At 59.0% G+C, this 27,416-nt stretch overlaps 6 protein-coding genes across 6 annotated transcripts; all 6 read right to left on the reverse strand.

Annotated features, from left to right (window-relative positions):
* Nucleotides 1-537: 537 nt before the first annotated feature.
* On the reverse strand, nt 538-1,284 carry LMJF_31_0820 (conserved hypothetical protein; the record flags this gene model as incomplete). The annotated part of the gene is made up of 1 exon (XM_001685015.1): nt 538-1,284. The coding sequence occupies one exon, from the start codon at nt 1,282-1,284 to the stop codon at nt 538-540; it is 747 nt and encodes a 248-aa protein (XP_001685067.1).
* A 2,677-nt stretch (nt 1,285-3,961) lies between these two features.
* Nucleotides 3,962-4,888, reverse strand: LMJF_31_0830 (putative lipase; the record flags this gene model as incomplete). Its single annotated transcript, XM_001685016.1, has 1 exon — nt 3,962-4,888. One exon carries the CDS (start codon nt 4,886-4,888, stop codon nt 3,962-3,964), a length of 927 nt encoding a protein of 308 aa, XP_001685068.1.
* Nucleotides 4,889-6,547: 1,659 nt separating this feature from the next.
* On the reverse strand, nt 6,548-7,387 carry LMJF_31_0840 (lipase precursor-like protein; the record flags this gene model as incomplete). Its single annotated transcript, XM_001685017.1, has 1 exon — nt 6,548-7,387. The coding sequence occupies one exon, from the start codon at nt 7,385-7,387 to the stop codon at nt 6,548-6,550; it is 840 nt and encodes a 279-aa protein (XP_001685069.1).
* A 3,954-nt stretch (nt 7,388-11,341) lies between these two features.
* Nucleotides 11,342-12,652, reverse strand: LMJF_31_0850 (hypothetical protein; the record flags this gene model as incomplete). The annotated part of the gene is made up of 1 exon (XM_001685018.1): nt 11,342-12,652. The coding sequence occupies one exon, from the start codon at nt 12,650-12,652 to the stop codon at nt 11,342-11,344; it is 1,311 nt and encodes a 436-aa protein (XP_001685070.1).
* Nucleotides 12,653-19,242: 6,590 nt separating this feature from the next.
* LMJF_31_0860 (putative ras-like small GTPases) lies at nt 19,243-21,075 on the reverse strand (the record flags this gene model as incomplete). Its single annotated transcript, XM_001685019.1, has 1 exon — nt 19,243-21,075. The coding sequence occupies one exon, from the start codon at nt 21,073-21,075 to the stop codon at nt 19,243-19,245; it is 1,833 nt and encodes a 610-aa protein (XP_001685071.1).
* Nucleotides 21,076-25,531: 4,456 nt separating this feature from the next.
* AAP3 (amino acid permease 3) lies at nt 25,532-26,974 on the reverse strand (the record flags this gene model as incomplete). The annotated part of the gene is made up of 1 exon (XM_001685020.1): nt 25,532-26,974. One exon carries the CDS (start codon nt 26,972-26,974, stop codon nt 25,532-25,534), a length of 1,443 nt encoding a protein of 480 aa, XP_001685072.1.
* Between the last annotated feature and the right edge of the window lie 442 nt (nt 26,975-27,416).

Genomic DNA, 27,416 nt, shown 5'->3' on the forward strand with positions numbered 1-27,416 from the left:
GCGGAGTGCAGTTCCGGATAGGCTCTTACCACCCTGTCGAGTACAGAGTGAAGGCAGCGCAAGAGCGGTGGCACACACCGCCAGAGGCGTTCCTAGAGCTCGTGAGGAGTCTGGGGCCTTCGTACATTTGATAGAGAGAACATAGATCCTTCTACAAAACCGCGTCCGTAACGGATTACACACCGGTGCGCCGGAGGCGCGCTGCAGTTACCCCTGCCACGATGATCATGCACGCAGCAGCGCCAGCAACGTCAATGATTCATATCATCAGCTCCTCATCATGGTCCCGAGGGCGACTCGCGTGGACACGCACCGCAGAGCAACGCACACATCCGCCGCCACCTCACACCACCGTGAAGAGGATGCAGTCACCCATCCGCTTCACCGAGTGCCGGACAGCGCGCTGGTCTCCAACAACGCCAAGCATCACCTCCAGATCAACAGCAAAAAAAAAACACCACTGGCACAAAAAAAGCAGATAAAAACAGCAGGCGTCGTCTCAGAACTGTTTGTCAGCTGCACCAAATAAAATGTGCGCTAGTAGTCACTCTGGAGAGGGTAAGTCCAGCGCGACATCGCCACAGGTTCTTCACGGGCGCGTTTTCGCTCCTTCTCCGCCGCGATGGCGCGGTCGGCCTTGACGAGAGCGGCAAGCTCCTCATGCACCAGCCGATTCACCAGCTCACGGTCCACATCCGGCCACGCACACCGGGCAGACAGGAATGCGTAGAGCGGCACCTGGCGCGGGTTGTTACCCTCGCTCGTGTGCACCAGGTAGCGCCGCACAAACATGCGCAGGCACTGCATGTCGTCAATGTGCTTCGCCGGGTTCTGGAAGAGCGAGTAGAAGATGGCGTTCGGGTCGCGACCAAATTCGACGTCGTGGATGCTCTTGCGCAAGAAGGTCACGTACGGGATCGGCCCGATGGATCCGCTGAAGCGCCGAAAGGCCCTGACTTGCAAACCGCGGCTCACAGAACCGGCACCACCGGCGCCCTCCGCCAACAAAAGTCGAGCGGCCTCCGACACACACTCCCTCACATCCCCGTCGCGCACTTCGGCAGTTTCTAGCTCCGCCACGGTTGTCAGCGGCACCGCGGGCGCCAAGCTGCCGGCGGCATCCGTTGCACACAGCACACACGGATCCGCTGTGATGGAAAGCGCCCTTTCATCGTCAGCACTCGCTTCGCCCTCCTTAGCGTTTGGGTGCGCCGGCAGCCCATCAAAGACAGATCGGCCAGACTGCATGGCTGAGGCGTCGATGCCCGCCGATGAAGCGAGCATTCGAACACCATTGCTTCGCACGCAGCGAGAGAAGCTGCAAGCCAGGTGAGGGGAGGCGGGCAGTCTCTTTACACTCTGCCTATGCGTCGATGGGCAGTCCAAAGTAACGCGGGCGCTCGTGACGCGGTGCCTGTCTGTGGCGCACCATCTGTACAGAGCTCGTAAGGGAGCCTTACTACGCGGGACAGTTGTTGCTTGCATGCTGCTAGCTAGTCCCCCCGTCCGGAGAGTCCCGATACAGCCTGCTAGCGAGTCGATAGATTGAAGTACACGCCACCGCTGCGCACGAGAGTGGCGTGTGCGTGCAGTAATCCGAAGGGATCGATGTCTGCATGCCCGTGTGCGAGCCGCCACAGCGTTTTGACAGCAGTGCCGTCTGGCGTGTAAACACCCTGCACAAAATACGCAGGGTAGCCTCCTCGCGTGATATCAGAGAGAGATAAAGAGAGCGGCGGGTGCGGCGTAGCCGTACCATGGATTAGGGGGGCTGGAGATCGGCCTCTGTGAGTGGGTCTCCGTTGTCTGCGTGCTTTGCGGTATCCACCATGACTGTGGCTGCTGTCGCGCGAAAGCGCTGTGGCGCCGTAGAGCTGCTGTGAACCAGCCACTGCCATGCACAAGCAGCGGGGAAGATCCGTGGAGAGGCCGCTCTCGTGACTGCGCACTGCCCTCTGCCTGGCAAGTTGGGCCCTGCATACGTTTCCTGGATAACCTGTGCAGCGTGCCAGCCAGTGGCGCGCATTGGCTGAAAGCCCACGCCGAGAAGGCGAAAGTAGCGGTCCTCTACCGTGTACATGCTTGCAACGGAAGGCTGCGGCTAGTTGCGGTGTCACGCAGCAAAGAGCGTGTGCTTCCTTCCAGAGACACTCGGCCGCACGCAGTGCTCCAGTGTCCAGCGCGCCACCCTCGAGAGGGCGGATTGCAGTCTGGTCTGTATGACATCTCTGCCTGCGTAGGGCGTGAGGAATGTGAGGCCATCAGTAAAGGAGGCGTGGTGAAGTCCGGGTACTCTGCTGAGCTCCACACGCAGCGAGCTCACTGCACTGATGGGGAGAAGAGGGCCGAGGGCTAATCCTTGTGGGGGTCCGCACGCACGCCTGGTCATCGTCGATCCCCCCTTGCCGAAGCGAGCACAGACACAACGCTTGTCCAGGAGGTGTGTGATCCAGCAAGTAAGGTCCGGGCCTGCATTGCACCTCCTCAGCGCCGTGATAGTAACGCCGTGGTATACCCAGTCGGCTGCACGAGCGTTGAGGATGAAAGCCAGACTGCTGTGGTTTGTGCCTGCCGTCTACATGATCGCGCAGTCGTTGCGACATTGCTCGTCCGAGTAACTCGCGCAGGTTCGCTCGCCACCATCACAGGAGCGGCAGAACGCGGAACCATCATCCGGCACGTGCGGCCTCAGGAGGGGCGCAATGCGACCCCCTTTATCCATGTAGCAGCGATGCTCTTCTTGTCGATATTCAGCGGCCCTCTCCTGTACCACATCGGGAAGACGTGGAAACTCTCGCAGTGAATCGGGTCGAGGGCCGCGGCGGAGCGGGTGGATGGTCGGGTGGGAGGGATGTGTGTGGGAGAGATGACCGCGAACCGCACAACGACAGAGGAAAGCCACAGGGGAGATGATAGACGACAGCGTCGTCACGAACGCGCACGTAAAGGCAGATGGGGAAGACACGAAACCAATGCCGTGTTGCAAGTGAGCACGCCCCGCGGAGAAGGCAGAGCGTCGACGAGACGACGAGGAGACGCGAAGGCACGGGTGACGTCCCTAGACACTTCTTGGCCTCGGGAGCGGCGCAAAAGCAGTCGCACACAGACGCGGAAGACGGAGAAGGCTGCGCGCCAAAAAAAAACAAACGCAAAACCAAGCGAGACGGCACCTAACAAGAGCGCGCACGTAGTGTACTACAGAGTGAGGAGGGGTGAGGATCGAGGACCGCGGTACAGCAGGAGCATAGCCATGTGCCTGACTACCGAAGGTCGCATGCATGCGCAAGGTTTTCAGAGGTGACGACAGAGGAGGGAGGGCACAAAGAAAAATGCGAGGGAGGCGCAAGAGAAGTGTTTGAGAGAGTGGCACATGAGAAACCGGGCTTTCGCACAACCGGCCGCTTCGTAAAGGATGCACATTGCTGGAGACGGTCGTCCCGGTGTGGCGGCTGGCCGGTCACACATGAGGAAGCCGCGTTACCGCCGCGGAGTGTGAGCAATTTCATCTCTGCTGTTCCGCAGCGCTCAGTTTTCCCTGCCTCTTTTTCCACAGTGGCGCGGCTGCCACACCTCGTGACTAAAGATTTTGCTACGTGTATGTGCGTCGCGGGCTGCGCACCATGGAGAAGAGGACGACTGTCTGATCAAGGCTTCAGGATAACAAAAACCCAACAGCCGAGCGAACGTTGAGAGATGGAAACAATGAAACACGAAGCTGATTACTGGCCGGGACTCGCGTAAAAGCCCTCATCACGAAACTCGCCAATGCCCCACAGCAGCGAAAAGCACCAAGAAGAGCGAGTAAAAACCGAGAAACGAAAGATGTGGGGGTATACATATAGGAGAGACCCACACGTACGCTCACAGGACGGTCTGCCAAGGCGGTACATCAAGTGCAAGAAGTAACCAAAACCAATAAGGCTGCCCACCCGTAAGGCTCTGTGACAGGAGGTCGCAGAGGTTACAGGTACAGCATGGCGTCCCCAGCGGCGCCACCTGAGATACGCTCCCCAAAGTAGAAGAAGTGGTCCCGCATATTCACATTGGAGGTGTGCGCGATGCATGTCGGGTCGTCACTATCGACGCTGCCCTCGCACACGCGGCAGTTTGTGCCGTCAGCAGCGGAGCAGTAAACCTCATATGGGACGTGCTGAAAGTCCGCACTGCCGCTGGAGAGCATCCGGGGCACGGGATCGTGTCGACTTGTGATGCGAAAATGGGAGCCCCGCGAGAGCATGCCAGCTGCCCACACCGCAAAGGCTCGGTTGCCCACGTGAGGCATGCCAAACGTGTAGAGCGACACAATCGGCCGTGACACAAAGAACATGCGATTCACATGCGCCTGCACGTCTATCGCTGCCAGCAGCGCCACCGCTCCGCCAACGGAGTGGCCCGTCACCAGAACATTGTAGTCGGGATGCATCATCAAGTCACGCACAACAGCAGCACGGATGGTGCGGCGGACGGCCAAGTAGCTTCTTTGGAAGCCGGCGTGCACCCGGCACTCAAGGCCGCAGCCGGATGTGATGTCGTACAGGACGGGCTCCACGAGCTGGCGCATAAGCTGTTCCTGCTGCGTCGCAGAGCCACGAAGCGCCACGACCACTTGCGCGCTGCCTTCGTCGACACCCACGTAGGCATGCAGACTGTGCGCGTCGTCGCCCTTCACAATCGATGTCACCTTGAACGACGGGTTTGCGTTGCAGCTGCCTCCGCAATTCCAACTCGCGACGGCATCGCTGTCAGCGTACGTCGCGTTTGCGTACTGCAGGGACCGTATCGCGTCAGTTTGCGAGTACTCTCCCGACAGGACTACGGCTCGTGCACCCCCGCACAGCAGAAGCAGAGCCGCCACGACGACGATGCGGCTGCAAGATGAGGGCAACATGAGTCAACAAGCAAAGAACACAGGTTGGGAGCGGGGCGGGTTCCGATGCGAACCTATCCCGCGCATGGGCGGGTGCAAGCAGCCAGAGTAGAGCACGACTGCGTACACAGCAGCAGAGCAAACAACGAAAGATCAAGATGGAAGAAGAGAGAAGGAGGGATAGCGAAGAGGCCGAAGGACCGAAGTGGCAGACGCCCGCCCTCACGGACGGCGATGGCAGAAAGGAAGGCAAGACGCGCAGTGATCACAGTAGACCTCTTCTTCGCGCTGGTCATGGACCTCGGGGCTCAGAGAAATCGAGGTGCTCAGCACACAAGGCAAGCGCTAAACGCGATCGCATCCCATGAGGCGGCAAGAAGGGCAAGCGTTCGGGTGCGCATCTGCTGGCCCCAACCCTTGGCTTAAAGCTCTCGGCGTCACCATGCGTGACGGCATGCGTCGATCCTTGTCTTTGCTTCCGAGTGCATGCATGCTTCCGTGTTAGAGAGAGAGATTGAGAGAAATGACAGCGTCCCCGGCAGCAAGACAAGGGCGTACGCGCCTCTCAACGAAAAAATAGCAGAGAGAAGATACCGGGATAGCACACGACGTGCATCTGTACACACTCGACAACGAGCTAAAAATAGAAGTAGAGCTGCCACCGGAAGGCGGCGGGGGCGAGGAGCATTGCACGAGGGGCCGATTCGGCGCCTCTGGTTCGTTTCTCTTTACAAACGAAGGAATGAAGAATCAGCGAGCCTCGGGAGAAGGCCCTTCGATGCCACCACCGCTCTCGCACGAGGGCGACGGCGAGCAGCTCTCTGTGTTAGGGGGAAGGTAAAGCACAAAGGTGCCAATAGAAAAGAGGAACCTCGCGGACTGTGCACACGGCACCATGCCGGCACACATTCAGGCACAGACAGCGCCAGGAAAAAGGCATGCGTGGAAGCGAGTGAAGAGCAACAACAATAACAGAAAGGACAGTGTGCACAGAGAAGTGCCCATTGCGACATCTTCGGCACTTTTCACGTTTCTCGCTGGCCCCGAAAGGTCAAAGTATAAAAAGTGGCGACGGCGTCTCACAGGAGACGACCACCCAGCCGAACACGCCGAAAGGGAATCAGGCAAAGGAGCCCCCCTTTGCCCGCGTGGTGAATCAACGCATCTGCGATGTGGTATCGGGCACTCGATAGGCCGTGTCACAGGAAGCGAGTTCTAAGGCGCATGTATAATTTCATGAAGCATCGCTCGTACGCAAGGGGGGGGGGGAGGGAGAACGAAAAGAAAAGTGAAAGGAACAGACAAGATCAGGATTCCCATATTAAACGCGCATTCAGAGAGAGAGAGAGAGAGACGTTGCACACGCCAGCGAAGGTGGCGGCGGGGAAGAGCAGGTGAGACATGCCCATGCACGCATGCACAAACATAAAACACTTTTATGAACCAACAAAGGAGAAACTACAATCAAGAGGGCGAGGCCAAGGCCCGGCACCGGGGCGGTACGCATCGTGTCACCTCGTCCGCGCAGAGCGAGAACAAAACTAAAGAGAGCGCACCGCTGCGGTGAGGCGTTCCCGTCAGGGCATCGAATTCGAGGGCTGGGAAGCAAGAGCTCGACAACAGTAATTCCACTACGTGCACGCTCCGCTTGAGCGTCCAAAAAAGAAAAATTACGCTCCCTCACAGTAGGCTGTACAGAACTCCAAGCAAGAATATGACGCACCCTACCGCGGGTGCATCGCAGACCGCGGCGCTGGGAAGGGAGGCGTGTCCTTTGCATCCCGTGGTGTCCCCCATGTAGTACATGTGGTCATCGAGCACGCGAAAAAATATAGCGAGGGTGCACGTCGAGTCCTCCTGACCTGACAAGTCGTTGCACATCACAGCACTGTTATTCGAGGGCGTCATGTAGAACCCTTCGGAGGCTCTGTGCGCGTAGCCCCACGTGCGCGCAGGAACGATCACCAGCGGATCGCCCGCATGGGTGATGCGATACTTGGCTCCCTTCGCCAGCAAGGAGTCTGGCCACTTTGCAAAGGCAACGTTGCCGACTCGTGGTGCACCAAATGTGTACACGGACACCAGCTTCAAGTCAGAGGGGCTTTCAAGATTGTTGAGTCGCTCCTGCAAGTCGGCAGCCGCCAGTAGCGCAATGGCCCCACCGAGCGAGTGCCCAGTGACGACGATCTCGTACGTGGGGTTCTTGTGAATCAGCTCCAGCACAGAGTCTCGTGTCTGTTGACGAAGAGACATATAGGAGGCATAGAAGCCACTGTGCACCTCGCACTGTGAGCCGCAGCTCGAGCTCTTGTCGTACTTCGCCAACAGCACATGGATGTCAGCCAAGATATTCTGAATGTTGCTGGTGCCACGAAAGGCGACCACGATCTGTTGCGTCGCGTGATCCACGCCGACAAAGCCGCCGGCGCCCGTGATGACGTGGCTCATTGCAGCCTTCGGCTCAAAGGTTGCCACACTGTTGCACGCAGAGCCGCACGTCCATGACTGAATGCGGCACATATCGCAGTAGGACGCACGGGAGTAGAAGTGGGCTCACCATGCCTCAACGAAGCTGTATGGCTTCTGTGCCACCGCTGATGATGCGAGCAGCACACAGAACACAGCGCAAACACCACATATAGCGCGGAGTGCTGGTGACATGCGGTACATCAGGCCTCATGCGAGATGGCGTCAGCGAACAGCACGAGTGAAACTTTGGGAAGCCGGCTTGACGAGTGTGCGGTGGTGGAAAGATGGCCAAGAGGCAACTGTGGAGGGAAGGGGAAGGGAAGGAGGAGGGGTGGGGGGCAGCGCCGATCACTTATTTGGGGTGTGCGTGTGTGCGGTGTCAAAAGACAGAGCAGAGGCGGCCACAAAACCTCTCAGATGTACCGGAGAAGAGCACGGGGAAGCGTTAAGCGCATAGGCAGGCGATCCTTCAAGGTAACAAAAAGACCTATCAACCAAAGATTGCAGGAATGCACTGCTGTCACCGCTGCTCCGTGATGCGAGCTGGCGGCTGCGGCGTCTATCGCGCAGTCCGCCGGACACCCCACACCAAAGGGTCTCCGGAACGAGAGCCTCCTACAATCACCCGACGTGGGGGTGGGGGAGATACCGCGATCACGGGCTCCATACAAGTACCGAGGAGTGACGTGAGACAGGTCGAATCCTTCCTGTAAGCCAGAAAACCCAAGTAAGCACGAGCTCACGCGCGGGAGAGAGAGGGATCTTGGAGCATCACAGGTAGGCGAGCCGGCAATCACGCGGCACGATATGGCGTACACGTGGTGCAGATACGAAGAGATCAGCGCACCCACAGCACTGCACTCCATCATTACTTCTTTGTTTTCGTGCTTCGTCACATCTCGTTCCGTCGCACAGTGGCAGACTATCTCGCTCTCGACCGTGAGGTCTGCCCCGCCCTTCTCTTCCGTGGCCCCGCCCCACCTGTGCACGAAGCAGTGGCCCTCCCCCTCCCCTTCCCCCGTTGTCACAGAAGGCGGGCGTGAGCGAACAGCACCTCTACAGCGCCGACGTGGGGGTGAGGAGCGCGGCGCATGGGGCAGCGGCCGGCCCACTGTCGTGTTCACAGCTTGCCCGCTGTCGCCGCATCTGACGTATACAGCGCACCCGTGGAGAGAAAAGGGCAGGCATGGGCGGCCAACTCGACACGTGCATGAGAGCAGGAACAGACCGACATGATAAGGAGACACACAAACGAAAAAGAAACGGACAAGTGAAGATCTGGACTCGGATAGAGGTGATCCCACGCACAGCGCGGCAACAACATCCACTCCCTCGCATTCGAACAGACACTCCTTCCCTATAACCCCATCGCTGCCAGTGATCGGGGAGGAACAGAGCAGCGAGGCGCTCGCTTTCTCTTCCTCGCGCGAAGCCCGCCATCGCCCAGTCCTGCACGGACGCACGACAACAAACCGCTGCGCTGTACAGTGCGCGAGCATATGTATGCGCCGGTGCGGAGCACTTCCAAAAATCGAAGGAGAAACAACGCAGAACGATATTGACAGGTTCGTGTGGCAGAGGTACTACCCTTGCGCACAGCAGCAGGAAAAGTTGCGGGAATGGACGCAGAGAACTGATCTGCTGGCTGGCCGCGGCGGCTGTTGAGGCACATGTGTAGATGAGCGCTTACCGAGCAGACGTCCAACTCCCTCTCTGCACAGCAGAAAGGCGAAACAAAGAAGCAGCAGCCGTCTTTTACATTGCGGGTGATGCCGTCGTTATGCTTTTACACCACTCAAACAGTCCGAAGATACCAACGGCTGCAGAGGAAGGCGAAGGCTAACAACTCTGAGCAGAGAAAGTGCCGTGGATGAAGAAGAGTTGAGCCGACAGAACACCTGAAATCGCAACCGAAGAGAAAACAAGCTCCTGTCCGGATCGCACAGATCGGCACCAGGAGCAAAAAACACTCCACAAGGAGGGGGGGACGACGGCTACAGGGGAAGCAGAGAGAGGCGGAAAGGCACAAAAAGCAGCGCCGGCTGTGTAGCACGCGCACTGTCTACGCAGCTACAGGGAAGAGATGACGTCTCCTCATGCACAGAGCATCAAATGGAGAGAGTGAGAGGGAAGAGGAAACACATGCAGAGACTCCATCAAGCTTCGTGAAGTTTCAAAAAAAAAAAACGGGATGCGCACATCTGCTTCTCCACAGCTTCTCCGGTCATCTGCGTTGCAGCTCACCTGATCCGCCCTTCGCGAAGCTGTAGTCGCAAGGCTTCACCACACACGCTTTCTGCTTTGCTTACTCGCACATACGACGAGACTTCAGGACAGTCGGCACCTTCCCGGTGCCCTTTAGCGACCGACAAGACCGTGAGGCGCTGCTGGTGAGCATGACCGGTAGAGCAAGAGGGGTGTTCTAGTGCGCAAAGTCGAGCAGTCGACACAACTAAGCGGTTTCGCTGAGAGTGCCGTGCGCATTCTATTTGCTGTAACGCGTTCGTGTCGCTGCCACAAAACACGAGCTCAACTCCGCCCTACACCCGGTGCGTCACACGCCCAGCCGCGTGGTGCAAAGCAGCCGCAGACACTCGTTGCAGCAATGCGCTGGCTCCCTCATCTCAGTTTGGCCCCTGTCTCGAACTCTACTCACCCGCCTCGCCGGCCGCCACCTGGTGCAGTCCCTTCGGGGCGACTCAGGCTCCTCCACCAGTGGGCAGTGCGAGGGCTGGACGCGGAATACACTCGAGTCCGCATGACGCTCCGCCCATCACATGGATGGCGCAAGCGTGTGCACTGCCGCAGCGCTCTCCCGCGCACAACACCACCCACGACCTCACCGCCGACACCAGCAGCGATGCACCGCTCTCGCCTCCCTGCGGCCTAGGCACCTGGCCCTGCCGCCGCCAGAAGTGACTCGGCATTTGGCAGAGGGATAGAGGGGAGGAGGGTCGCTGCCTGGCTCGCTCCCCACACTCAGAGTGGGGTGCACTACACCCTGTGAGACGACGCACTGAGCTGAGGTGTGTGTCCCCTCATCATCGGGGATGAGCAAGAGAAACAGAAGCGAGAAAATAGAGAGCGTGCGCAACGCAGGAATGCAGGACGGTGAGGTGAGACTTCGGATAGAGACCGACGATTCGAATGAAAGGGAGGGAGGCGCACACACGTCAAACAACGGCAGCGAGCGGTGCAGTCGCAAAGAGGCCGCGGAGTCTGTCGCAGGCATCCCCGTGCTGAGGGGGCAGCCGCGAATAAAGAGGAGGCACGGGCAAGGAAGGGAGGCAGCGAGTCGGTGCAGTAGACGGAGGTCACGAAGGGCGTAGAGTGAGGTTCAGTGCAGGGCATCGTAGGCCGCACCGCACTCGTGCACAGGTGTGGCCATCCGGGCACAGCACGGTAGGTCGCAGTCAAATCACAGCAAACGGCTATGATGTCGGGGGAGGGGCGAGTAGGGTGTATGTATGTAAAGAAAGAGGGATAAGGCCACGGGCACGACAAAGGAAGGGTGGCGAGGGCAATGGGAGAGCTGCGCGAGGAGAGAGAGGGCAACACGCACATCACACGTGCTGCGCCTTCGCTTGCTCACTTCCGCGAAGGCGATCGGCCTAGCGCTGATGGGGCGCGCTTGCCGCCAAGCGCAGAGTTCGACTACTGCCGTGAGTTTCTGTGCAAAGACAACCGCACCGAGTCCCTATACAAAGCAGACAAGCCGCATGGGCAGAAGCTGACCGCATACAGATGACAACATTAAAACAGATGCGAAGAGAGAAACACGAGAACATGCTACGGGACGCCGAGCTTGCAGCAGGGAAAGATAGTGGAGGGGGGAGAGCCAAAACAGAAACGGCTTTCGCCGACACACCGGAATCAGAAGCAGCGCCATACTTCCCCCTCCCCAGGGGGGCCTGCGCGGGTATAGTTCGGGTCACCGAGCGCACAGATAGGTACGGAGCGAGCAGTGAAAAGGAGAGCAACTTTGCGCCATCCAAGGAGGTGCATTCAAAGCCGGCCTGTGCTTTCCGATGGGTCGCACGGGCTGCAGCGTCTAGCGAGGGCGCTCACTTCAGAGGCTGCGATGCTATTCGCCTCCATGCGAGTCATGAATTCGGTCGTCAGGGCAGCGTTGTGAGAGGCTATGTAGCCGGGCTGCGGTGGTGCCGACGACACCACCGACTCCGGGCCACGAGCAAAGGTGTACAGCGGTGGTGCCTCCCTGCCAGCGATGCCCACCTGTGAGATAGAGCCGAACTCTTCGTCGTCAGCGTTGTCCTCGACGGCTGATGGAGGAGCGGTAATGACGGCGGCCGTTGTGGCGGTCGCTGCTTCCGCGGTAGGCTTCAAGGTCTGCACGTTCGCCACTGCTGATGCACCCCGGGAAGGCAAAGGCGCCCCTGCCTCCGTGGCCGGCATGGCCGGCGAGGTCATCCGACAGCGGGGCGGTTGACCCGGAGAGACCGTGTTCGAGAGCCTGTGCTGTTGCTGAAAGGTATTTGGAGACTTCTTGATGCTGTCGTGCAGGCAGCCATTCATCCTGCTCGGGTCGAACCGGTACCCCTGTGAGGCATGAGCGGTGCTCAGATCCGAATTCACCTGCAAGCAGCACTGCTCGACAGCGCTCTGCCTGTGCGCCTGCTTCTCTTGACGGTAGAAGACAGCAGCCTCCCCTACGGTAGGGTCCGTCTTGGTGAGCGCATCCACGACAGACGTCATGTAGCCGGCGTTGAGTTCGAGGTAGCGCCTGAGTGCCGTCGATGTCACGCTCTCCACGTCGTTCATCAACATCACGAACCTTTCCTCGAATTCACTTTTGCAGTTCTGCAGCGAGACAAGCGCGTTATTCCGCGCCTGCACGTGCGTGGGATACGACTTACTCGTGTCGAGGGGCTTGCTCTTCTCGGCAAAGGCCTTCTCCTGCTTATCGACGCGCTGTTTCGCCTTTTTGTACTTCTCGAAGGCACTCTTCTCCGCCTTCGCCGCCTGCTCCGCCTCCTTCAGCGATTTTTTCAGCTGCTCAACCGGGTGCAGCACATCCTCATGCACGAGCTTGTTGTATTCGCAAAAGGCGATGCCTTCCTTCATGCTGATGATCTCTTCGCCAAATTTGTGCACGTACTGCTTTACCTCGTCCTTGGTAAAGGTGAGAGAGGTGAGTGCATCGAAGGAGTGGCTCACCTGTTCGAGCGTGGTGCCAAGCTCCTTCATCAGCATCATCATCTTCGTCATGACACCGCTGAAAGAGTTGATGGCGGCGTGGATGGCCCGCATGTCATCCAGCTGACGCGGGTGAACGAAGTCTTGCTGCATCGACATGATGGGCGGGGAGGTGAAGTCGAGTTGTACAATGTCAGCGTTGCAGTAGAGCGCACGCTAGGGAGAGCTGCAGCCAAAAGAAGGGCGAGTCAGCGAGTGCCAAGCAGATGACGGCCTTCTAGATGTCGCGGGGTTCCAGTGAGAGAGGCAGCAGGTGATCAGCCGTGTGTGGTGAGCGCGGAGTCACGTGTGGGCGAGGTGCAGCTCCTCTTGAAACGAGATAATCAGAGGGCGACAGAGAGGGATGCCTTTGGGCGCGAAGGTGGAGGGGGGAGGGAGGGGCAACCGAGAGATGGACACGGGGCAGGGGCAGGCAGTGCTCCATGGCGGCAGGAGGATGCGCTTCGCTGGTGCGGCCACCTCTGCGGCGAAGCGCAGAGCCGCAAAATAAAACACAGTAGCGGCTACCGGTGCGACACACGGAGGAAGCCTACAAGCCCTGCGGCTCCGCCCATTACGACGCAAGGGGTGCGAGCAGCGCCGACAGCACCACGTGTGCGTGGCTTCACGCAGAGGGAGGCGACAAACGAAAGGCGAGGAGAGGCAAAGGCGGCCGCCACCGTGCAGCCGAAACACGAAAAAAAAACGGGACAAGGCGGCAGGCAAACGGCGGAGAGCGAGCGGGAGAAAGGGGCACCGGCGCTGGAGCAAGCGCGCCCGCAAACGAAAAGGCGGCGCATGCACATACATAGACATCGGTAGATATATGGACACACATCCGTCTATCCATATACACGGAGACGGAGCGCTGCGCTTGTGAAGGGCAGCGCAGAAAGCGGGCAACAGCGAGAGAAACGGCCCCAAACGGTGGGCCCTATGCGATCCGAGGCAATCAGAGGACAGCAGACAGCGCACCTCAAGAGGTCAGCTGGCGAGGCAGGCGCGAAAAGGGACAAGGCCCACGGAGGGACACGCGTACTGGTCATACCAGTCAGGAAGTGCACTCCTGCTCTGCACTCTGGCCCCACGCTCCCCTCTGGATCACGTGCCACCTCAGCAACCGCCACTGCAACACGGCGTGCTCACTGCATCCACATTTCAAATCGGCGACGGGCCGTACATGCACTGGTACGGCTGTTGAGGCGCCCCGTTGTCCTGCCCGCTTCGGCGACCGACAAGACCGTGAGGCGCTGCTGGTGAGCATGACCGGTAGAGCAAGAGGGGTGTTCTAGTGCGCAAAGTCGAGCAGTCGACACAACTAAGCGGTTTCGCTGAGAGTGCCGTGCGCATTCTATTTGCTGTAACGCGTTCGTGTCGCTGCCACAAAACACGAGCTCAACTCCGCCCTACACCCGGTGCGTCACACGCCCAGCCGCGTGGTGCAAAGCAGCCGCAGACACTCGTTGCAGCAATGCGCTGGCTCCCTCATCTCAGTTTGGCCCCTGTCTCGAACTCTACTCACCCGCCTCGCCGGCCGCCACCTGGTGCAGTCCCTTCGGGGCGACTCAGGCTCCTCCACCAGTGGGCAGTGCGAGGGCTGGACGCGGAATACACTCGAGTCCGCATGACGCTCCGCCCATCACATGGATGGCGCAAGCGTGTGCACTGCCGCAGCGCTCTCCCGCGCACAACACCACCCACGACCTCACCGCCGACACCAGCAGCGATGCACCGCTCTCGCCTCCCTGCGGCCTAGGCACCTGGCCCTGCCGCCGCCAGAAGTGACTCGGCATTTGGCAGAGGGATAGAGGGGAGGAGGGTCGCTGCCTGGCTCGCTCCCCACACTCAGAGTGGGGTGCACTACACCCTGTGAGACGACGCACTGAGCTGAGGTGTGTGTCCATGCTGACCCCGCTTACAGAGATGCGGAGGTAAGGGAGGATGAGCCCGCTAAAAGTACAGGAGGAGGCGCATAGTGTGTGCTGCGTTGGCAGGCATGTGCTTTGTCGGATGCGGAGGGGCCTGTCGGTGGGCCGGGGCGGTGTACGTAATGCGCCAAAGCACCGCGGGCGTGTGCTTTTTGATGGGAGTGCGACCAACGCGCTGGTGCAGACAACGGAGCAGCAGATACTCGCAGTATAGGGCGACAGGGTACGTGTCGCCGCGTCGCCAGTGGTGCAGCGTGTGCGGCGGAAGTGAGCCAAATGCTCGTTGGGCGTTGACAGGTGGGGTGGAGGTTTCTGAAGGTTGCCGTTAGCTGATGGCGGGCACTCCCGATAGGTGAAGCGGGCTGGAAATCCTGAAGAGTCTTGGGCATCGCTGCCGTTCCAGCGGGTCTCCGGCTTCTGCACCGGTGCCTGTCTCGGCGTGCAGCAGGGGTATTGGCAGGCGACACGGCACCATGGGGCCCTGGGTAGCTAACTCCAATAAGGAAAGCCGTCACCTCTGTAAACGCGCCCCGCGGATCTCAGGTAAGCCTGTGGTGGCCGCTGTCGTAGTTCTCGAACAATCTGACAGTTGCACTGGCGCTGGCGTGCCAATGCCCTGACGAGAACGCACATTGGCGGAGAGGCGGAGGTCGGAGTGCGGCAATCTGCGCAGTGGCGGTCAATGTATACAGAAGCATGCAAGAGCGACAGCTATGTGTAAGCAACGAGCGTCGCAGCCGAGCTAAAGTCTCTGCGGCAAGGAAGGGAAGAAGAACAGCTAGTCCGCAATCAACAGCCGTGGGAGACGTGTGCGACCCACGAGCGCATGCGTGTGCGTATGGGGAGGGAAACAGGTGCACATTGCTCGCGCAGGTGCTTGAGCATTGGCGTCATGTTGTTCGTTCTACCGCTTCCAACGAAGCAATTGCGTCCTGCTCGCCAGAAACGCCAGCAACTCCGACGCCCTCCTTGCATGAACAACACACTACGCATTCCGTGCGTATCATCGAAGGTTAGCGACGTTGCGGTCGGACTGCGCCTCCTTGGTTTCAACGGTTCACCTGCATCGCAGGAAACCCGAAAAAGAGCTGAGTGAATACGCCAAAGACGGAGCTCTCATGTGCTTGGCCATGACACTGCGCAGGAGGAAGGAATACGACACACATGCGACACAATCCTCAAGCCTACAGTGGCGAGCGGCGTCTCTACGTAGCACTGGCCCCTTCGCCCGGGGACCACAGGAGGAGACACGCCCACGAGAAACGCACAACGTGCAATGGAGGCGACCGACAAAGACGCGGCAACGAGGGGCTCTCGCCACACTGAGGAATGCCAAAGAGAAGGAGGCTTGCGGCTCTGTGAACCCATTTTCTATCCACTCACGCCACGTCATCTACAACGCCCACACCCCATCAGTCCGTAAGGGCAATCGTGCCCGTGGCGGTGGTAGCGCCGACATCGGCGACAGCAGTACTCCCTACCGTGACAGCCGCCGCCTTGCACGATGATGGTCTGCGGCGGAGGTGGTGGAGGTGCCGGCAGCTAAATGTAAAGCACTTGCGGCTGTCGCGGCGGGGGAGGCGGTCCGTAGGGGCCTCCATAGAGGCTTGGAGAGCCGTACGGCTGCGGAGGCATTCCGTACGGCTGAGGTGGAGGCACGGGAGCGCCGTAGGGGCCGGGAGCGACTGTGTCGTACTGCGGGTATTGAGGGTTCCGGCACTGCACAGGGACTGGCGGATTCGCGTTTACCGAGGTCGGAAACCCTCCAAGCGGCGGCGGGTACGACATGCAGTACGACAAAAACAGGAACGAGGGCAGGCACGGTCTTTCTGTGTACAGTGAAGCGTATGCCAGCAAGCGTGATGGACGGATAGACGACCGTCCAGCTTCGAAGGACGATGGCAGCTGGCGTGTTACACTCAAGCAACGGGTGCGGCGCTTGATCAGTCCCTGCTCACCCATGCATTCATTCAATCCGCCAGCGCCACGCCCGATTCAGAGAGGAAAAAGGCGGCCACGCAGAACAGGAGGTAGGAAGAGCGCGCATTCATTCGCCGGCATTGATAGCGCTCAGTGTGACGATCATGAGCAATGGAGCTACGCTACCAGCAGCCAGCATGGTAGCCTCCGCCTACTCACGGAGGCAGCTGCTAACCACGCAGGTGGTTTGACAGCTACGCAGATCACAACGCCGTTCGTGAGTGCTATACGCTACCTCATTAACACGTGAGTATCTCTTCTTCATCCCCGCTCCATCCGCAGACCCCCTTCCGCGGTGGTTATTTTCTGCTGCTTCAGTGACTCGCCCGCTTCCGTTATACCAGCCACGGCGTGGTGGCACCAGGGCCGAGTGCCTGCACTGTGGGTGCGCCAGGGGCCTGCGGCCTGGCCTCGGGTGCTGGCTGCGGACTGCTGGTGTGGGCGGGCAGAGGGCTGCGCTGACGCTGCGCCGGAGGCACTGGCGGCCGTGGTGGCACACGCGGGCAGGCCACCGAGGCACGCCTCCCTCCCTCTCCCAGGCAGCAGCGCCGCGGTGGAACAGGCTCGTGGGCGGTGTCCGCCTGTGTCGACGCGTGCAGCCCACGCCGGTGCGTGTGGCGCCTGTGGGGCAGCGCGCATCCGGGGCGGGGCGGGGAGGGGCGAGAGGAGCCCGCTAGGCGCGTGGTCCGGCTCGGCGGCAGACGCCTCGCCCTGGGCGACGAGGGCTCAGTCGTATGCCTTCAAAGGTAGGCAGTCTCGGTGGTGTAGTGACCGGGTTAGAGATACCCAGGCGCTCCTTAGGTGACGGTTTCGTTTCGTGCCAGCGGTGTCTTCCCGTGTACGGAACAAGGATGAAGGGTTCAGCCGCATGGTCGCATTTCGCGTGGTCACGAAGGGGCAGTCATGAGAGATGCGGGGTGAGAGAGCAAAAAAAAAAAAGATGGAAGGATAAGCGGAATGTCTACGCGGCACACCATGATACCCGGCGGACGCACAAGCTGCCAAGGGGCGTTGAGGCCGCTCAAGCCCAGGTCCTCAGGGCCACTGAGCCGTAAGCACTGGCGCACCGATATCGAGGAAAAAAAGTACCTGTAGTGCGCAACGGCGCCACCTGATGTACATGGCACCGCTTCCTGCACAGCTTTCAGGTAAGTTTCCGTGGCGTCAGTCACCGCATTGTAACCCCCGCCCCCGCCCCACCACCGGCGGAGATGATGAGCCGAGTGGATGGGTGGGTCGGCGGAGGTCAGAAGACGACAAGAGGGAGGCGATTTAGCGAGAACGTCAAGTCCGATGCAGCGGAAGCGAGGTGTGCAGGGACAACAGTCAGAAAAAAACACATGTTCGCAGCAGAGAGCCCCCCCCAAAAAAAAAAGAGAACGGTGTCGATAGAAACGAACAGGTGCGAGGCCACAGCAGCTGACATCCATAGAACTCGGGCACACGGCGAAGGAGGCCCATGCAGAGGCCGTGAGCCATAAAGACAGAAATAAAAATAAAAACACCACAACGACCCATCGGTATAGTTCGGAGAAGGGCAACGGAAGGGATAGTGCAGCCCAGGAAATGACAGTGCTGTGCCCTTTCAGCATCGGTTGGAGGCTGCCGCAGGCGCGCCCACGCCAAGTTGAAGTGCACTTTGCCGTCGTGTGATGAATTCGGACCTACCAGAGACCGCCGTGGTGCTGGTACCCTGGCCCGCCTGGTGCTCTGCCAAAACTGCCAAGCCCATCTGGTGGACCGCCAAAGACGCCGGGACCACCAAACCCGCCAGGTGCTTCTGGTGGGTTGCCATGATGGTGTTGGGGAGCTGGGTCTAGCAAGACATCCAGCACTCCCGGACGCGGCGGCGGCGGCGGTGAAAAGAGCCCTTGCCCATAGCCGTAGGGGCCCTCACTCACAACAACCGTCGTGGTCGGCGGTGAAGGCTGTGGCGCCGGTTGGTATACATAGGTTGTCCGGGGCTGCGGCAGAGGAGGCGCTGCCTGATGGAACATGTTGAGCGTGGGTGGGTCGTAACGGCTGTACGCCGTCTCAGACTGCTGCTGCGGTGGGTAGGAGCCGTATGTGGTGTACTGACCAGGAAAAAGATAGTCGGCCATGGCTAGCGGCGAGGATATGGGCCTGACAACGCTGAAAGATTGCGGGCGAAAGGTTTTCGGACAGCAAGAGGGACAGGAAACAGGTATCGCACGTGAGATAAAGCGAGGCCAGAGGAATGAAGTAGGATGCGTGAGAGACACACAGTTTTCATGGAGGCCCCTCATGCCGAGAGGCCGCCATCGAGGGCATCGACAGGGTCTTTTCTTCTCTCCGCCAGCGGCACCCCCAACATCTGTCGATAGAGGCGATGCTGTAACGCATCCCTGGACGGGGCCACGGGACGCTGGCTTTATGAGCATCGCCAGCCGCCCGCTGTCGCTCGATCCGTATCGGGTTTTCTTCTCTCAGCAAACGAATACAAAGGCCGTGGTGCCTCGCTGCACACCGCAACGAGGGGGCTAGGAGAAAAGGAGCGAGAAGGACAAGCAGCGGGCGGTGAGAGGAGACGTGTGAGGACAAGAAAGAGGATGACAGAAAAGGCAGCGCCAACCAAACAAAAAAAAACACCAAGAAGGAGAAACAGTTACCAGACGGAGAGAGGCGCCGCGCGACGCAGCACACGCAGAGCTTCGCACGCCGCACCGATGAAACAGGAGATCTGGGGACGAAAAAAGGGGAGGAGCGATGAAGGGAGGAAACCAGGGTAGGCCATCGCCTACGCCCCTTACTCGTCTACACAGAACCAGCGCCTCGTGACGTTCACAGTACGCAGCAGTTGCACTTTCCCTTCGCTTTGGTCTTCTTCTTGGCCTTCTTGGCGCGCTGATTTGCTGCAGCGGCGTTCTGGCGTATGTCGTGTTCTATCTGAGCAAATCGCTTCTTCAGCTGCAGCTGCATGCGCGCACCGTCGTCGTCATCGTCAGAGTCACGGCCTCGGGTGCCCTGATTACCTTTACAACGACCTTGGACTCCGTGCGAATCCAGGATAGAGGAGACAGGTGCTGGGCGAGCGGCAGACGGTGCATCACCGGCCTTCTTCAGCCCGAGAGTGATGTTGTTTTCCATCCTATCCGCATCATTCTGCAACCATGCCGCCGATCTACCTGTGTCGGTACCGCCGCCATTGGGGTTTACTTTCCTCTGGCCTGCACAGCTCAACACTGCCTTCATCTCCGTCTGCTCACGCTCCTTTCGCGCCTTGGGATCCTCTTTCCGGTTTGGCCCAGTCCCCTGCTCCGTCGAGCCAGCCGTCAGGTCAAGGTGCACGCCGCCAGCATCTACTGCTTTGGCAAGATTCCCTCGTGGCGTCGGCAGCCGTGTGGAGGACCCATCAACGGGGCTGTCGCCACCGGAGCCCACACGCTGCGGGGCAGAATCATCACCTCCCGATTTGCCAATGGCACCGTCGGATCCTTCCGCCGGAGAGAAACCCGCCTTCGAGCTGAACTGTGTCGGCGACAAGTCAAATGAAATGGCTTCAGTAGAACGCCAGCTGGCGGCAGGGGGCGCAGGAGTTGTTCTCGGTGGTGGCTGCAAGCTGCCCCTGGTTGGCGAGTCTCGAGGCACCGCTGCAGGAGGCGTCTTGGTGGCGGCCGGGTCAAGCTGAGGAGCCGAGAAAGTGCCTGCACTGGCACCTGTCGGACATTTCGCACCGGAGTGCGGCGGCAATACTGTGTGCGCGAACACCTCACTCGGCGGTGTTCCATCGGGAATCTGGATGTTGGGGTTGTCACCGACGCTGTTTCGCAGCAGCGCGTAGCAGACGGCATGCAGCATTTCCCGAAGATGCTGCTTCGTCTTGGCACTCACCTCGGAGTAGTGGACATCGGTGAAGAGATCAAACACCTCCTCCTGCACCTTCCGTGACGTCACGATTGCGTTCTCGCTAGCGCCCTCAGCACTTGTGAAGATGTCAGGGCTGCTGTCGCTCGTGTCCATGGAAGCTTCTTCATCGACGGCGATTACAAACGCGTTTTCCGGAAGCCGGGCCCGTTTTCGCGCACTGCGGAGCGCTTCACTGTTCGTCGACACATCGACGATGATGTCTATTTTGTTCGCCACCACCATGATGCTGCTCTGGTCGAGGTGAGGCACGTGATCCGCCACGATGGAAAGATGGCGGCCCACCACACTGTGCAAGCTGCTGGGGTTCGTCACATCGAAGACGCAGATGACAAAGGACGCGTTTCTCAATGTGCTTTCGTAGCTCGCCGCATACTTCTCCAATCCGGCAGTGTCCCATATTTGGAGTCGCACAGACGCACCCGGGATAACATCGGGGAGGGCGAGTGAGTAAAAATCGGTGCCCACAGTTGGCGTCACCGTCGCCAGCGCGTCATCGGCATCACTGTCGCCGACGCTGTCGTCCATGTCAGAGCAATCTTCATGGCTCCGTGGAGATGCACCGGAAGCCGGAATAGAAAGCAACCGCTTGATGAGCGACGTTTTCCCTACGCTGTAGTCACCCAGTATGACCACCTTGAATACGTACTCCTTTGAGACTGGCACTTTCACCCGCTGACCGGCTGGGTCTTCAGTGTACGTGTAGTCATCCGCGTCACCGATGTTGACATGCTGACCAGTTGAGCTCATGCGGTTAGTGGATGTTCGGCCAGGTGGTCCAGAAATTTGAAGAATGAAGCAGGAGGCGGTAAAAGCAAGGTTGCCGCACTACATGTACCTACAAACGAAGAGAACAGGGGAGCAGAGGGAGTAAGTGCGATGCTCGCAGCTGCGCTCGCTGACACATGTGCGAACAACACCATAGAAAGATCACTTGCACAGCGCCAGAGCACTTAACGCCAAGCAGCGCCCTTTACTATTCGAAACACATCAAAAAGAGCGCGCAAGAAGTAGCTTCAAGTAGGTTGCAAAACTGAGACGCCCGCCCTCCCCGCCGCATCGGCAGATAGAAGCTTGAAGGAGCGAGCTCCGCCTCCCCTGACGTCACGGCTAAGAAAACTCGCTGCGACAGAGAGGCGTAAGGAGGTCGAGGAGACGCCTCCTCACGTGCAGCAAGTCGATCTCGATGAGAGGTGCAACGTTTTCGAGAGAATAGACGGACACAGCCAAACGATATAAAGTGATGAAAGCTAACAGAAGAGAGAGAGAGAGAATAGATGCGCACACGCAAAGCAACACGCAACACCCAAATTGTCGGGCGTGCATTTACCCCCAGTCCGCCGCTGCTGCAGCGGCATTTGCCTCGTCGCCACAAAACTCCCCTACACCTCTAACAGGTCCACCACTATACACATACAACCGCGGCTCGCCTACCTTCGCAGGCATACGGCCGAGGCCTTGTCGCCCAGGGCGAGGCGTCTGCCGCGGAGCCGGGCCACGCGCCTAGCGGGCTCCTCTCGCCCCTCCCCGCCCCACCCCGGATGCGCGCTGCCCCACAGGCGCCACACGCACCGGCGTGGGCTGCACGCGTCGACACAGGCGGACACCGCCCACGAGCCTGTTCCACCGCGGCGCTGCTGCCTGGGAGAGGGAGGGAGGCGTGCCTCGGTGGCCTGCCCGCGTGTGCCGCCACGGCCGCCAGTGCCTCCGGCGCAGCGTCAGCGCAGCCCTCTGCCCGCCCACACCAGCAGTCCGCAGCCAGCACCCGAGGCCAGGCCGCAGGCCCCTGGCGCACCCACAGTGCAGGCACTCGGCCCTGAAATGCCGCACACACTGAGGGTGTCGCCCCGTCATCAGGAAGCCTCCATTCGTTCGAGAAAGAAGAAAGAAAAGAAGAATAAATGATTGCGAGGAGTCAAACGGGCATCGGATGAGCGAATCATGGACGTGCGTTGTGCAAGTCGGACACGCCATCCTTTTATGGCCCGCTGCCCGTCACCTCTCCAAGTGTTCACAAGAAGAAAACCGGCAACAGATTAGAGAGCGAAAGCAGGTGCACGTACTGCGAAGCAACACAATCGCGCCTTCGTTTTGTGGTTGCAGAGAAAAACGTCAACTGCCTGCTTATATCCTCCACTGTGCAGTGGGGCCCCAAGCCATGGAGTGCTTTGGGTTTCCCAGTGTGGAGGCTGGTGGGGCAAAGGCTTTCTCAATGGGGCGGGCGGGCGCGTGTCAAATATGCCTCGCCCGATCCGCAGCCATGCAGAATCAACGGTGGGGTGGGGCGCGGAGCACTCAAGCTAAAGAGATGCGAAAAAAATGAAAAACACAGGAAAACATTAGATAGGCCGCATGCAAAGCCTGACGTTCCCTTCGGCGATGCGCACCGGTGACTGACTTTGTTTATTTGTTTGTTTAAGCTTTGCCGTTGGTTCTCGTCACGCCAACACCGGAACACTCATCGACAGAGCACCATCCAGAGACTGCGGCATACGCTAGCTGGCTGGGAGAAAGACACCGCCGTCAAGGAGGAGGAAACATCGTTCTGGAGGAAAAAAAAAGCGAAAACATGCAACGCCCAGAGGGAGCCGCCGCTGACCGGACCACCCAAGAAGAGGGAGAAGACGAGCCTGTTCGCTCGTGGTCAATAACATCGATCTGCTTTCGCGTCAGAAGTGAGAGTAAGACAGAGAAGGCACATCAAGCATCCAAGCACAGCCGAAAGCAACGAGGAAAAGGAAAGCACGCAATCAACGACGCGGTCGAAAAAGACACGCGCAGAAAAAACACGTGCGCACACCCGATGCAACGTAAACACGCAAAAAGTGGCAGCGGCCCGACCAGCTCTGTTTACTTTAGTGTTTTCGGCACACCCTCGAGCTCTTGCCGTTTTCCTATTGGTGCTGCTTCTTTGTGTGTGTGTACCTTACTGCAAGCACGACTTGCAGACGTGCAGCAGCGTGGGAGGGCAAAGAGTTGCCGACAGACATTGGAGAGCCCAACAACAAGAGAACCGGCATCGCATGCGCGCATCCCGCTTCGAGGCACGAATGCCATGAAAGGACACGACGCACACGGACAGGCGAGTGCACACAGCAAATGATTGCAGAGACATGCTGCTGCGGGTGAGACTGCAACAGCCTCTTTCACAGTAGTGGACGCGGCATGCGAGGGGGGAGGCAGGTGTGGTGGGGTGTGAGTGGGGAGGAGGTTTGCTTGTTACGCATGACAAAAAAAAAGCAATGTCACCCCGAAAGGGGAGAAACACGGCGACTTGAAAAACAAACTTCAGGGAGGCCACACGCAAAGAATGACAAGCCCTACACAGGAGGTCCATCGCAGTCGGTCCATGCATAATCCGCTCGCACACAAATGCCACACCACATACGCGTGTGCTCATGGCACCGCACTCGATAGAATTGCACTTTACCGCGTCGCAGCCGTGTAGCCCCATCAACGAAGTGAGCGAGGCTAAGCAACACACAGGCGCAGAGTGGGCAACAAGGCGAGCGTGTGGGTGGGGAAGCGACTGCGTGAGGGAGGAAGGGAAGAGAGGAGGGGCGGCGAACTTTTTCAGCAGCGTCGAACCGAATAACACAGTAAAGAGGTGCAGGACTAAGGGAGCTTGAATCGCACAGCGCAGCACGAACAGCGACGGAGCCACGCACTGCACACGCCGCCTCTTCATCGCACCCATTTTGTGGTTACACTCTCAGACCACGCGCACCCCTTTTCGTTTCCGCTTCCGTTGCACAAAAAGAGCGAGGGAGGCGTGCAACGTTAATGGAGGGCAAACTCTCTTGTGGCGATTTACCGCATCTGCCAGCGGTGTGTGTGGGTCCGTGCGAGCGCTTGTGGTTGATGGAACGCTAGATGCGCTCCATAAAGGAAGTCCTCCGATAAGAAACGTTGCAGCAAGAGAGAAGCAGGGCAGCAGAGCGAATCCGCAACGGTGAAGTTGCGCGCTCTCCTTCGCTCATCTATGCGTCTTCACTTCTTCGAGAAGTGCGCCGATCTTGCGCGCTGGAGAGACATCTGAGGCCCGCGCATACGCACCACCGGAGGAGGAGTGGGGGAGGGCGTGCGATCATTCAGCGCCAAGAAAATGCGTCTTTCCCGCGTCTATCACCCAAGCGAAGGAGAGAGACACCCCTCCCCTCCCCCGCTACACAATGGAAAAACGAGAAGCATGCAAGCATCACAAACGCCTCCACATATACGCAGCAGCAGCAGCAACGATAAAAGATGTCCACTGAAGGAGTGCGCACCGAGGACAGTAGGGAGAGAGAGAGAGAGAATGATGATGCGAAGAGCGGAAAGAACAACAGGGACGTACACACCTGAGGAAAAGAAGACGAGCGGCTCGAGAAGAGGGAAGAGACAAAGCAGCGAGCACATGCGCCAGCGTATCAAAACAAAACAAAAAAGTGAAGGCAACGCAAAACGAAAAAACGGAACGTGTCCCACCGTCGGCTTGGCCCGCCCACACGTCGAATAAAAAGACGCACGCAACGCAGTCCTTTTCATCGCCTCGCATCGCCGTCCCCACTGCACCCGTGCGCAGACAGCGCAGACAAGCGTTTGCCTTCGTCTTCCATGCGACAAGTCGGATCTGCACCGGTCGCCTACACGTACTCCCTTCCCTTCTTTCGTGCCCCTACACTCAACACGGCGACGCACGCGCAAGGGAAGACGGCAATAAAAAAAAAAAAGGAGTGCGTGAGGGAGTAACTTGGGGCCGGTGCTACCGGCAACACAGGTTCGTCCGAAGGAGTCGCATCGACGATGGCCAGAAAGCCGCGCGGCCCGTGGAAGAGAAAAGCAAAAGACGTCCGAGCAGAAGAAGCGGGAGGACGTCGCGGGCAGACAACACAGCAGAGCTGAACGGCCCCTCCTTCCATTCACAACGGCCCATCCTTTGGTCAACGAACAACAACAAAAAAAAGAAAACGTCGCTTCTCAGAGTGGCAGCTGCGGCACAGGGAGGGAGTCAGAATGAAGGCGGCAGCTGCGTGCCCGTGCAACGCTCGATGCGCAAGAAACGCGAGGCGGTGACGGGGAAGAGAAGGAACCGACACAGACAGGCAAACAGCGCCAAAGCAAAACTACATTTTTAAGTGAAAACAACAAAGCGACACTGCGATCTACTTTACTACCCCGCTCATGCACAGCACCACCGTACACAGTCTATGCACTGGCCGAGCGGCTACACGAAGAAGCTGTAGTAGATGGTGGAAACGGTGCCAAACACAACTGCAACAACACCCGCCACCACGAGGAAGTACGTCGCCAGCCAGTGCCAGATGCCCACGGACGACAGGCTCCAGTTGCCGCTGTACATCCAGAAGTACGCAGGGAAGATGAAGCCGATGAATCCGCCGCACAGGGAGCCCACCAGACCAAAAGCCGTGTTGATGCTCGGGATGAACAGACCGCACACGAGGGTGGCGACAGCCATGGTGAGAATCACGATGGTGTGCTTCCAGTACGGCACCGTCTCCAGATCCCAGTTCAGGCAGTGGTAGACGAAGTTTCGGCATGGCAGCATGTTCATCGCAAAGGCGGCGCAGATCTTGATCATCATCCCAATGTACGCGATCATCATGTACGGCTGATGCACAGGGTCAAAGTTGTACAGGATGGAGTCCTGTGTATCGTCCGCGAAGTCGAAGTAGCCAAAGATGCCCGTAAAGATGTACAGCACCATGCACACCGTCATCGAGATCACACTCGCAATCGTCAGCTGGCTCACAGACGGGCGAGGGCGCTGCTCGAAGTACACTGACCCCGTCACAGCCTGGCACAGAAACGAGAAAATGAAGATGGACAATCCGTAAACCGCTTCGTTGCCGCTGGTGAAGTACTTCATGTCACCGCGCATGCCCTCCTTCATCCCATTCATGCTCGAGTGCACCACAATAGTGACGGCGAAATACAGCACCATGAAGACACCGATTGCGGAGACGTAGCGGATGCTGTTGACGCGCTTCGGAATCACGACTGGCACCATGAACACGAGCCATATCAGGCTCGTGATCACGCGGTTGCCGGAGGTGGTTAGCAGGTACGCGGGCGTGCCGGGCGACTTTTCAAGGATCGGTGTGATGAGGCTGCTGACCGCGCTGATGTAGGCGACCGCCGTGCCGAAGCACGACAGCCACAGGACAAACCCAACGAAGTAGTCCCAGCCGCGCCCAAAGAGCACGAGAGACAGCTCCTCGAACGTTTTGCAGCCCGTCGCCTTCATCGCGTAGCCAAGCAGCGTCATGGTGTACACCGTCGCCGCCGTAATGACCACGAGGTAGATGACAGACATGATGATGCCCGACATGGCGAAGGAGGACGGCATCGAGATAATACCGCCGCCGAGTGTGACGGAGCCAAGGCTGAAGCAGTTCGAGATGACACCGCCATAGGGTATCAGCCACCCGGTGAAGCGGAGGATGATGTTGTGCTCCGGCTTGGCGGCGTCGGCACCGTTGCCATTGTGGCTTGACGAGTCCGTCAGGCTTCCGCTTTTGTGGAGGTGGCTTCCCTGCTCTCCGCTCGGGTGTTTATCGACGGCGTTGCCCGAGTTCCCGCCCATGAGCGAGTCGCTCAGGACCTCGCCCTCCGCCTGTGCTGGAATAGACTTGCTGGGCTTGCTCATGCTGCTGCTTGTTGCGTGTCAGGGAGTGGTACGGGGTGCAAGATCGCTAGCAGTGGAGGGGGCGCTGTGCACGGGACGAGCCGGGGATGGACCCCGGAGTCGGAACGATAAGAAAGACGAAAACAGTACCGCACGCTAAAGAAAAGACGGAGGGGGGAGGAACGCTCGTAGAATGCAGCGAAAGAAATCAGAGGAGGGAGTCGAGTGGCAGGGCGGACGAAGAAACCAGGGTATATAGAGGAGACTACGCAGGTGTGACTACCCACAAAGGCACTTTGAGCAGCTTGACGCAGGGCTGCATCGGAACGAGCAAAAACGCGGAAGGGGTGGTGAGAAGAGGGAGGAGCCGAGGAGGTGAGGCATCGATAAGGGGGGGGTCACGGCACGACATGGGGCGCACAAGAAGCACCACGTCAATGGAGAAGACCATCGCAATCCACGC

This window comes from Leishmania major, chromosome 31 (assembly GCF_000002725.2).
Source record: "Leishmania major strain Friedlin complete genome, chromosome 31".
Classification (NCBI taxonomy): domain Eukaryota; phylum Euglenozoa; class Kinetoplastea; order Trypanosomatida; family Trypanosomatidae; genus Leishmania; species Leishmania major.